The sequence below is a fragment of the Centroberyx gerrardi genome, chromosome 24 (genome assembly GCF_048128805.1).
Source record: "Centroberyx gerrardi isolate f3 chromosome 24, fCenGer3.hap1.cur.20231027, whole genome shotgun sequence".
Taxonomy (NCBI): Eukaryota; Metazoa; Chordata; class Actinopteri; order Beryciformes; family Berycidae; genus Centroberyx; species Centroberyx gerrardi.
This window is the reverse complement of record NC_136020.1, coordinates 11,519,916-11,530,652: the sequence shown is the minus strand read 5'-3', so window position 1 is coordinate 11,530,652 and position 10,737 is coordinate 11,519,916. Positions and strand designations below refer to the sequence as shown.

Below are 10,737 nucleotides of genomic sequence, written 5' to 3'. Positions count from 1 at the left end.
TAATGTTTGTTTATATTTTAAGTGTGATGGAACCTAACTTGTTACAGTTCTCCACCACTTTTGCGATCTCACTACAGCCTGGCACATTGAGTTTAACCTGGTTTTAGTGTGCAGTTACTTGTTAATTGCAATTGTGGGGAGGTTAAATATTTTGTTTTTCATTCAGATTTACCTAAATGAACCTGTTGCAGTCATGTTGTATACTATAATTTAACTGGTACAAGTGACAGTGTAAGTGTTCAAGTAACTAATAGGTACATAGGTACAGTCAAATTTTTAAATAAACCTTTTTGTCCCTAGGTACAGTGACAGTAATGGGAACAGCCGGGTGCCCAGCCCTAGCCCCACCCCCAGCGTGTCAATGTCCAATCAGAGAGCGCCGCGGCCGGTGTCACTCACAGTGCCCTCGCTACCGGGCAAAGACAGCACTTCACTGTCTCACGGCAGCGCAGGCAGTCTGGTGGAGGCGGTGAGTGTGTGTGTGTGTGTGTGTGTGTGTGTGTATCAGAGCTGGGTCAAATACTATTTCCACATAATTCTCAGCATTTGGTTCATACTACTGGGAGTGTTGCAGTCCCTGATACTATAAGTGCCAGAAAGTTTAGACAGTTGCACAAAAGTATTTAGTACACCTTCAGTAATAGACAATTTACCTGAACTGCCTTCATGCAGAACCTCATCCATCCAAACACACTAAAACAAACTCTAAGAATATTTGCAAATATAACAGTCAGATTTGGTGTGTATGTATGTGTCTGCAGGGTGGAGAAGGTTACTTTCTCACTGTACACTGTTACAGATAGCAGCTTTCTTGTGTAAATTTGTATTCAGTGATTTTGTCCTAAACTCAGTAACATCCTTTAACCCTTTATCCCTCTCTCCCTCAATCCCTGCCTACATTTCTCCTTCTTTCGCTCCTTGCCCTCTTCGTGCCTCCTTTCTCTCCCTCTTTCCCTTCATTTCTGTGTATGTGCCTCTCTTGCTCCCTCCTTTCCTGTCCATCCATTCCTCTCTTTCCCTTTCTCCCCGACCCCCTCCTTCCCTCCCTCCCTCCCTCCCTCCACTCTCCAGGTGCTAATATCGGAGGGCTTGGGCCGTTTCGCCCAGGACCCGTCCTTCATCGAGGCGACCAAAGCCGAGCTGGCCGACGCCTGCGACATGACCATCGAGGAGATGGAGCACGCCGCCGACAACATCCTCAACGGCAACACCACCTCGAACGCCACCCCCAACACCTCCTCCACCTCCCAGCACAGCCCCAACGGCAACCTCCTCCCCTTCCACACAGCAGCAGCAACAAACAGGGACCGAGTGGCCGGCCTGAGTCCCAGCGAGGACGAGGGAGAGGCGGGAGGGGGCGGAGCCTCCGTCCACGGGCCCTCCTCGCTGGAGGAGCGGCAGGAGCTGCTGGGAGGAGGAGGGAGAGGGGCAGAGGAGGAGGAAGAGGGAGGGGGGAGGGAGGAGGGGCATCACAGAGGCTCGGTCGTGATTGGCGGAGGGCGGCAGAGGAACAGCGGGCTATTGGAGGACGAGGATATGGAGTGCGTGACGAGTTTGTAGGGGTCGGCTCGACGGATTTGATTGGCCGACCGGCCCCTCTGACATCATCATCAGAGACTGACACTTGTCAGCGCTGGGTGACAACGCCGTGGCTGGCTCTGTCTGTCCCCAACCCTCACACACACACACACACACACACACATTGTCTGCCTCTCTGCCAGATGTAACCTTTCTGGACAATGGCGGCCAGTGACACAAACTTAAATACCTGACCTGATTATGATGATTTTATTGGTTTATATGGGTGTGTGTGTCTGAATGTTTGGGAGTTTGCGTAGTACAGTATATCACACTATACACTATATGAGTGTATGCTTGTATGTGTGTGATCTATGATTCTCTCTATTTGTGTGTGTACGTGTGTGCTTGTGTGTGTGTTCTCCACACGTGTCTGAGTGTGTCTCTAAAGTGCCTCACAGTTTTATCATGTCCTCAAAGTGTGAAGAGCAGAGTAGTGGAGTGAAGCAAAAAAGACGAGAGAAAAGAGAGTTAAAGGAAAAATAGAACGGAAAAAACAGAAGCAGGAAGTCTGATTGTTTTTGCAGTTTGGAGAAACATGGTGTGTTTATTGTTTTCATTTCTTACTGTATGTCTACCTTGGTTTTGTTATTGTTGTTTGTCTGGCCGCCATGGAAGCCGGGTAGGGGACAGCAGACCAGCTTCGAGGGGGGGTCAGTTAAGGATTCAATTCTGACCACACCCACTCGAGGTCAAAGGTCAACTCCTCTTTCTTGGTTCACTGATGATGAAGCGCTGTATTGAGTAAACAGGGGCAAGGAAAACCCTGTTTGAAATCTCATTTCTCCTCCTCTTCCAAAGCTGGGAACCTTGGAGCACAGCCCTGCCAGCCTGGGGGTAGGCTTAAGCTGACAGACCGCCCCTAGCCAAGGGGGGAAGGATTTGAGGGACGGACCAGCAGCCACAACAGGGCTGCTGTAGGGGGGCCACTGACAGAGACACTTTCTAGCCAACGGGAAGCCGGCCAGCTCTTCATCCGCTGGCCGATAAGAAGCCGGCGAGAGACGAACTAACCTCGTCAGTCACCTTGACCCGGCTTCGCCTCCTGCACCACTTTTCCTCCGCTGGCCACGCCCACTTCCTGCACCAAACAGGAAGTGGGAGGAGCATTTGGTGGCTAAGCAGAGACAGCGAGCCCCCTTTTCTGCCTCATACCTCGCCGTTCCTCACTCCTCCCTCTCTCCTTCCTCCCTCATCTTTGGTTATTCCACCCATCCCTCTCCTTCCATCGCTGGGTTGAATTCATTTTTGCTTTTCAGCCCTCCGGGAGGCGTGCGTTGAACAGGGCGAAAGAGACGGAGGGTGGAGGACAGAAGGGGTGTAACAGATTGAAAGAAAAAAAAAGACTCCGGATCTACAAAGGATCTGTCTGTCAATCAACCTCACTTCCTTCTCCAAGACCCTCCTCTTCCTCTCAGCGTGGAATCCTATTGGATAACAACCACACACTCTCTCTACAGACCACGCCCACTATGTATTTAACAGTTCAGTATTGTGCAAAACTGGCTAGCCATGACTATTTTGTTTTATATTCATGATGTTATTGGTTTAATTTATCCTTGATTTGTTTGCACAATCGGGGTGCTGGTCCTATAAATGTATTTTTGCTCGGTTTATTTTAGGAGAATTTTAAGAAGTTTTAAGTATCGAAGCCTGTGCGAGCAGGGCGTAGTGTTTGCGTGCGAGTGTGTATACTATATTTGTGTGTGTGTGTGCGTATGTATGTGTGTGTGTCTGCGTTTTAGTACAGGATGTATGTATGAGCGTGTGAGATAGTGTGTGTATCTAAAAGGGGGTCTCTCTCTCTATCAGTATGCACCTTTTACAGATTGTATCTATTTATTTATTTATTTTTCCCAGAAGAGAAAAAAATGTGTGTGTGAGCGTGTGCGTTTGTACGTGTGTATGCCTGTATTCGAGTGCGTGGGGAATTACGTATTCTAAAAAGCAGATTTTAAGCCTAGACAGTAAATTAAGGTAGCATTATAAGTATGGTGTTGTGTGTGTGCGTGTGTGAGTGTGTGCGTGTGTGCGTGCATGTGTGTGTGTGTGTGTGTGCGTGATAATGGGCCTCCTTAACACAGGGTTACCATGGACAGGCATGCTTCCAAAGCTTTGTGTTTCCTTTAGCACGGTTTTTACTTTTTAGCCAAGCTGCAAAGTCAAAAACCACTCTATCTTCAAACATCAGTTATCACAGGAAAGTATCTTCTTTTGTCTCTATTTAGAAGTAGAGTTAGGCATAAGGTCTCCAGTGAGGTTGCGGCGGTTTACAGCGGTGATGAGTTTCGGCGTTGCAGCTCGGCCAGAAGGTAACAAGCCTTTGGCAACTGCTGCTTCTTTTTTCTTTATGGCGGATGGTCGCTCTGAGTGGTAGAAATACCGAGGTCACACTGCCATAGTGACGCTTCGTGAACGAGTCGGAGGGTGGCGCCCTGATCTACAAGCTCGGCTACAACACACTGTACACACACGATTTCACCATTTAATCAGTTCAAACTTCAAATGACCTATTAGGGCTGGTGGACAGACACTTTAAGACTTGACTGAAATAAATCTCTCCGTCTGAGGTCTGCTCACATCACAAAATGTTTTGATTTATTATCATAGTTGGAGCTAAACTGTAAGGATTTTTTGGAAGATTTCTCCAAGTTGTCAAAGACAGGCGTTGAGGGTGTATGTTGAGAGTGTATGTTTGGTTTATGTGGTAAATACACCACAACACAGATATTCCAGTTATAATTCTATTTAATTGAAAACATCTACCTGAAAACTTAAATGACGTTATTCCTACGAATGTTCCCCTTTTCATCAATATGTGACTCAGTATGTGCAAATTTTCATGAAATTGTCCAGAATCGTAGGAATAACATGTGAGTGTGAGTTTTGCTGCAGACATTTCCCAGCGCCGGGTCACGGCTGTACACAGGTCCATGGAGTATAGACTCCTGTTTTTTGGGGTATTTAGAGCGCACTCACCAGTCAGACCAATTACCTCTGTAAGATGGTGGCTCACAGTCAGCCCACCTCCACCTCCACCTCCACCTCCTCCTCCTCCTCCTCCTCCCCACAGCAGCATGCCACTGCACCACTTCTTTCCTCAGTCCGCTGCAAGGCGAGAAAGAAGACCCAGTTTCAGTCTAAACATTTAAAGGGCACCCGCTCTTGGGAATAGCAGTAGTTTTCAAACGTTGAATATTCTTTTGTAGTTGTGAAATGGGTGAATTCAGCTCACTGAGCCCGAAGGTACGGCACATTCCCTGCATGTGATATCATTTGTCAGCAAAACTCCCAAACCCGCTTATTACATTTCTGAGGGGAGTAATGGTTGATGATTGACAAGATGTGATAATTATTTGGTGAATGTGATAAATTATTGGATATAGATCACAAAACTATGAGCTTAGAGGGAACTGAAGACCTGGACACTCCCCTGGTGTAATTTGTTTTCTTTCTTTTCTCTTTTTTTTTTTTTTTTTTTTTTGGTAGATATGGCTTCCAAATAGATTTCTGACAATTTTTGTTTGATCTTTGCTCTCCATTATAATGATAAAAACTACCATGTGGACTCACTTAGGACAAGGTATGGCCACACTATATATATACAAATATACCTGCCATAGCCAAGGTGTGGTACTCAGGCCTCAGTACATTACACAGCTGTTTCACTTTGATGTTGCATCTTCCCTAAAAACCATTCACTTGGTCCTGATGACATCACTACCACATCATTGATAGCAATGCTCAATGGCCAAATTTATCAAAAGACGTGTTTAATGGAATTTTATACTGAAATCTTTCAATTCAGCTCTTATAGATGTCATGTGACACGTGACATAATATTAGCCATTGAAATTTTTTTGAAAGTGTTGCCTCCACCAATCACAGTCAGCCAAGTCAACTGAACTCTAGGATAGTACTGAAAGTTGGAAAGGAGTTCTGTAAGAAAGTCAATTTATGCCCTTACAAAGTAAAGAAACGACTTTTTAATAACCTTCTGTCTCATTTGTTAGTATGAAAAGAATCCACGTGTTATTGCTATGGCCTTGCACCGTTTTTGAGAATGAACTCTCTCTAAAATCGAAATTTAAAATCTCTGAAACGCTCTGGATTCCAATCCAGAGATACTGTCACATCAAAACACCCGCTAGTTTTCACTCTCATCTCCCGTTCACAGGGCTAAATACAAAGCTGTTGTTATTACACTACTACATTTTCAGCAGAGCAGGGTTTTGGCAGGGAAGGATATGCATGTACACACTGCCATACAGTGCATCCTGTGCCAGTAACAGACTTCTGACATTAATATGCAAACTACATGTGGACGTTGAGTGTGTATTCAGTGGCAGTGCTATTGTTTTGTGGTCATGGTCACACTGCAGGCCCAAAAAACTGTGGTTTTTACATTTTAGTCTGTTATTTTTCTTTTCCAGGAACCTTTAAGATCATAGAAAAAAACAAATGGTCACCATTTCTCCCTCAGTTACGCTGAAGTATAAGTCTACATTTTAAGAAGTCAGTTCCTCTCTCAGTATGGTAAAGGATGTATTTGTGTCTGTGCAGTGCAGGATCTGGTTTCAGTGCTGATATAGGTCTAAGGTACTCATCATTGTTTCCACACTTTGTTGGTTTAGTCAGGATTGCCTCTCAAAGTTTAAGGAACCCAGACTTTAGAAGATAGTAGACTTTCTGAGCATTAACTTTCCAATTAGGCCTATTTAAACTGATTCACTAGATCTTAAATCCCAAGTCATGATTAGAAACAGTAGCTCCAGCTAGGCACCTAAATGGTAAAGTAGTTTTTATATCCAAGTTGGAACCAGTGAGTGTTTCAACTTCCTACCAACCTATTTTGTTGATCAACCAATATTGCAGCAAGTGTGACTAAAGTGATAGTCGATTGTTGTCAATTTCGACGATGATATGATATTACAGTTTCTTCAACACTGTATTTATTTCCATCACAGGATGCTGTTTGAATCTCCCTATTTGCAGGAAGCTAATATTGAATTGCTCTGATTACTCTGAACTTTGCCAGTGTGAAGTTAAGATGGGAAGGTTTCCACAAGGTCGTATAGCAGATGGACTTTCTCAACAGTAAATTTGCCATCAAGGCTTTATGATGCATAACTGATGCTCATGAAAACATTCATAAATGTTTTACTGAAGTTATGTTGTTGGGTCTTAATGTTGTTACCACAACATTAAGACCCATTACCACCTCCAACCCTCAGAGAGTACAAAGCTGGTGAATAAGATAAATAACACACACACACACACACACACACACACACACACACACACTTACAAACATACAACACTACGTTCAGTTTATATCCTTTTCTTGTGTGTCACAGCTCCAGTTTGCAGACAGTTTGTGGCAGTTACTTGTTGTCCTTGCTAGTAGACATCCAGTTTACTTACTTTGGGGATGCAGAATTGCGCATGTGAAAGCAGCTCATACAGACAGGACACTACACACACACACACACACACACACACAAAGAGTAACCCTGTCAGTGTATGCATATCAGAGGTGCCAACCCAGGTTTAGCTGTGCGATCATACTGTGAGGCTCTGTGGTTTTTCAAAGATGCTGGTGAGAGATTCAGAGGCCTGTGGCGCCCCCATGTGGAGTGGAGCAGCATTGCAGTTTCTTTATGCTCTGTAGGTTAGCATGGACTGTGAGGTGTTGTAGTATATTATGGTGTGAGTGGGTGTGTTTCCTGCATCCCACAAGATATGCAAAAACAATGCAATAACTATGACTGTATACAAGGTTCCTGAAGTAAATATAATACTTGTGAAAAGTGAAAAAAAATCATAAAGATCTGTTTTTGTTTTTTTTTTCTGTTTGTTTTTAAAAGTAAACTCAGTGGTTTCAGCCCCAGTGAAACCTAACATACTTGAAACCAGGTGCATTGCAGTGCAGTACAGTAAAGATGTATTTATTTATCTCTCGTGCCAGAGTGTTGGATCTACATGGACAGTCAAAAGTGTGTATTGAGACAGTGAGCTGAAGTTGGTGTTTTTTCTTCTTACAGCTTGAGACAGCAGCAAAAACGACTAACTTTAACTCCCTGCCCCAGCACTTATTGGCTGTATCTTTTTCTCTCTTGTTTATTTCGAGTTACAGTTTTCTAAATGGATTGAGCTACCTGGGTGTACCATCAGTATTGCATGAGGTTCACATTTTGACATTTCAGTGTGCCAAGTTTTGCGGTTGTTTTGATCGTTTTTTTATCAGGTAAAGTATCATATCACATTTTGACATTATGACAGAGTAGCTGTTTCTAGTTTAGTGTATATAACAACTTTATTCCTTCTCTAGGGGAAGCATTTTGACTGTGGGCAGCAGTGGCAGAGCTTTGGAAGGTGATTTTGCATATCTTGTGTCCATGTGGCTCCTGGTTCATGATCTGACTTTTGACCCTGAGCGGCACAGAGCTTCTCTTTTTATGATAGTCTAGTCATAGGTTTAACAACATCAAACTGTTTTTTATTCCCCTGCTGCGCCAGCTGTGTCACAAAGGGTTACAGATCAGATTTTCTTTCCCTTCCTACATGCAGCCATAGTCTCTCTTTAGCCTTTCCTCATTTTCTCTTCAACTTCTACCCTTTCCTCTTCCTGACATGGGCAAGACAGACCAGTGGGAATGATTTGTATGTAACGGACAGGATTGAATTACTCATAATTATAAGTGTAATGTCTGTTATAATGCAGGTATACAGAGTGCACTCACTTACCAGCTGATCAGCTCAATGACAATTGACTTACACACACTTGTGAATCCCCATCCAGTCCCTACCACATAGTTTCTGTAAACCAGATATAAGCATTTATATTTTATTATTGTTAGCCTACTATGTTAGCCATGCTAACACATTTGGCTGTCTCCGCTGCCAACAGACTGCAAACTGTTAGGAACTGATAACTTTGCATTGCGACTAGGCATTAAGAGAAACTGATAGCAATGCTAGGCAGTTAGCACTCTCATGGGCCATGTGAATCTACACACACACACCCACACACACACACACTTTCTCGGCGTGTGTTGATGCTCAGATTACATTAACTCACTACCATCCTAAACAGAGCATGACACTAATTTCAAACTTTTGACACCCAGCTAGAGGGGCTTGTGGACTCTGAGTTTCAATGGATTTAAACTCTAAATTCAGTTTAGAAGATGCAGTTCAAATCAGCTGCAATTGTAACTTGACCCAGATTTAGCTGGTGCCTTGTGCTTATTTCAAACCTTGGTCATATTGCCACACCCAGGAGTCCAGCAGTGTTTAGGTTTGAAGCAGAGCTAGAGAACATTAGGCCTGATTTCTGTGTGACCGATTTCTGTCGGACGACAATCTAGTTGGCGGTTGAGGACAATGTGTTTCTGGGAGGAACAGAGCGGCTTTTTGGATTGTGTAAGGATCTTGGATGTGACGAGGTAGATGGATCCTAGAATGTTTTTGGGGGGTCGTTCAAGGTTTTTGATGGTGTTTGGCTTTCAGGGTGGTATAAGTTCTGAGGTGGTGAATTATGTATCCAAGTAACTGATAATGTTTTATGTGCATGGGTTTCACTCTCCAAGGGTATAAAGTATTGGTCCTATGTGAATGATAATATCTTTTGTCTCACCACTAGCCGATGATTGTATATTTTTATATACCGTATATAGCAAAATATATATGAATATATAGTATTTAATCCACAGAATGTTAGGATAAGGAAAAGGCAGGACACTTCTTTGGGAATGTATTTAGTGAAATGAAAATATGTTATGACTGTAAGTCAATATGAATTTATTGAACTATGTCCCACTTTACTGACTATATTTTTGGCCAAAAAGGACCAACAGGGAATAATGTAGTGACATTACTGAGGAGGAGACATTGGATATTTTAGCTGATGGCATGTAACAGATGAGCTTGTAGGACTTTTCAGAGACAGGCTTTCCAGTCCGTAAAATATGGCTGGGCTGGTCAGAACTGGCTTTTCCAAAAATCCAACCAGAATAATAGAAAGCATACTCCCTGGTGTATCTTGTCTTATCTGGTGTATCATGGTGATCATTGTTCAGTTTTTGAGAGATGGTTGTGGATGTCCAGTCTATGAGAGAGTCTGCTCTATCCATTCCACTCCTGTTGTTATGTTACCAAACATAGAAAACAATAGAGTCTCCAGATTCTGGTTGATAATCTGCCAGTTTACCAGCCACCAGCTAAATAATGGTAAGAGGGTGTTTATGTCCCACCTTGATTGCCGCTGTTCAGTTTTAAGCAACAGAGAGATCTTAGTTCTAACAAGCTATAGCAAAAGCTGCATATCAAAAGAAACTGAAACTACGCATAGATTTATGAATTGTTTTGTGTTTTGTGAGTCGGTGGAGAGAAGTTGAACTACCAGCAGCCTATCAGTGCAGGTCAGAGGCTGGACATTGTCTAATTGTAGCACTGAGAGACTCGTCTCTCTTTCACTAGTCCTACATCAGTGATACACACACACACACACACATATACACATTCACAAACACACACGCACATGTTGTTTGGGAGCTACTAAAGACATCTAACCAAAAATTCAACCTATGAAGGACTAGATCTCTCTATGCTTTGAGCCATGTAAATCATGTAGCTTCTACTTTTTCTTCCAAAAAAGGATTTGGATGACTTGAACTACATCGTTTTAGAGAATTTCTGATTGGACGCAGACAGGGAAGTAGTAGCTGGGCAGCTGGCCAATTAGATAAATTGTTCAGCATTGAGACCCAAGTTGATTTTGTCAGGCTGCATTTACGCTGCAGGCTCAAATCTGATTTTCTTCTGCTATATGGCAACTTAGTTGAATCTCAACAGCATCAAATTAAATTCCATGTGTTTTTCCATGTTTATACAGCAATGAGAGGATCAAATCATTGTTTTATCAGATAGATTTACAAATGGGACGGCTCATCAGAAGCCCTTTGTGGCACAAATCGGATCTTTTTATGGATATCTGAACAGGTTAAATTCATATTCCATGTGATTTCATCTTTACAATAAGAGGATCACATCTGAGCCACAAAGGGATAAAAACTCTGATTTTATGTCTGTGTGGAAGAAATAAGATTTGAGCTGCTCAGTATACACTCTCAAAAAGCATGTCGTTTTCAACACACA

The 10,737-nt window shown here is 43.0% G+C and overlaps 1 protein-coding gene across 1 annotated transcript in view; it reads left to right on the top strand.

The window, feature by feature from the left end:
• cacna1c (calcium channel, voltage-dependent, L type, alpha 1C subunit) overlaps positions 1–1,560 on the top strand; it is a 205,541-nt gene extending 203,981 nt beyond the window's left edge. Inside the window, exons 53-54 of the mRNA XM_078281956.1 lie at positions 301–469; positions 1,072–1,560. Coding sequence (XP_078138082.1) covers positions 301–469; positions 1,072–1,560 — 658 coding nt within the window. The remainder of the gene's footprint in view (positions 1–300; positions 470–1,071) is intronic.
• Positions 1,561–10,737: the final 9,177 nt, after the last annotated feature.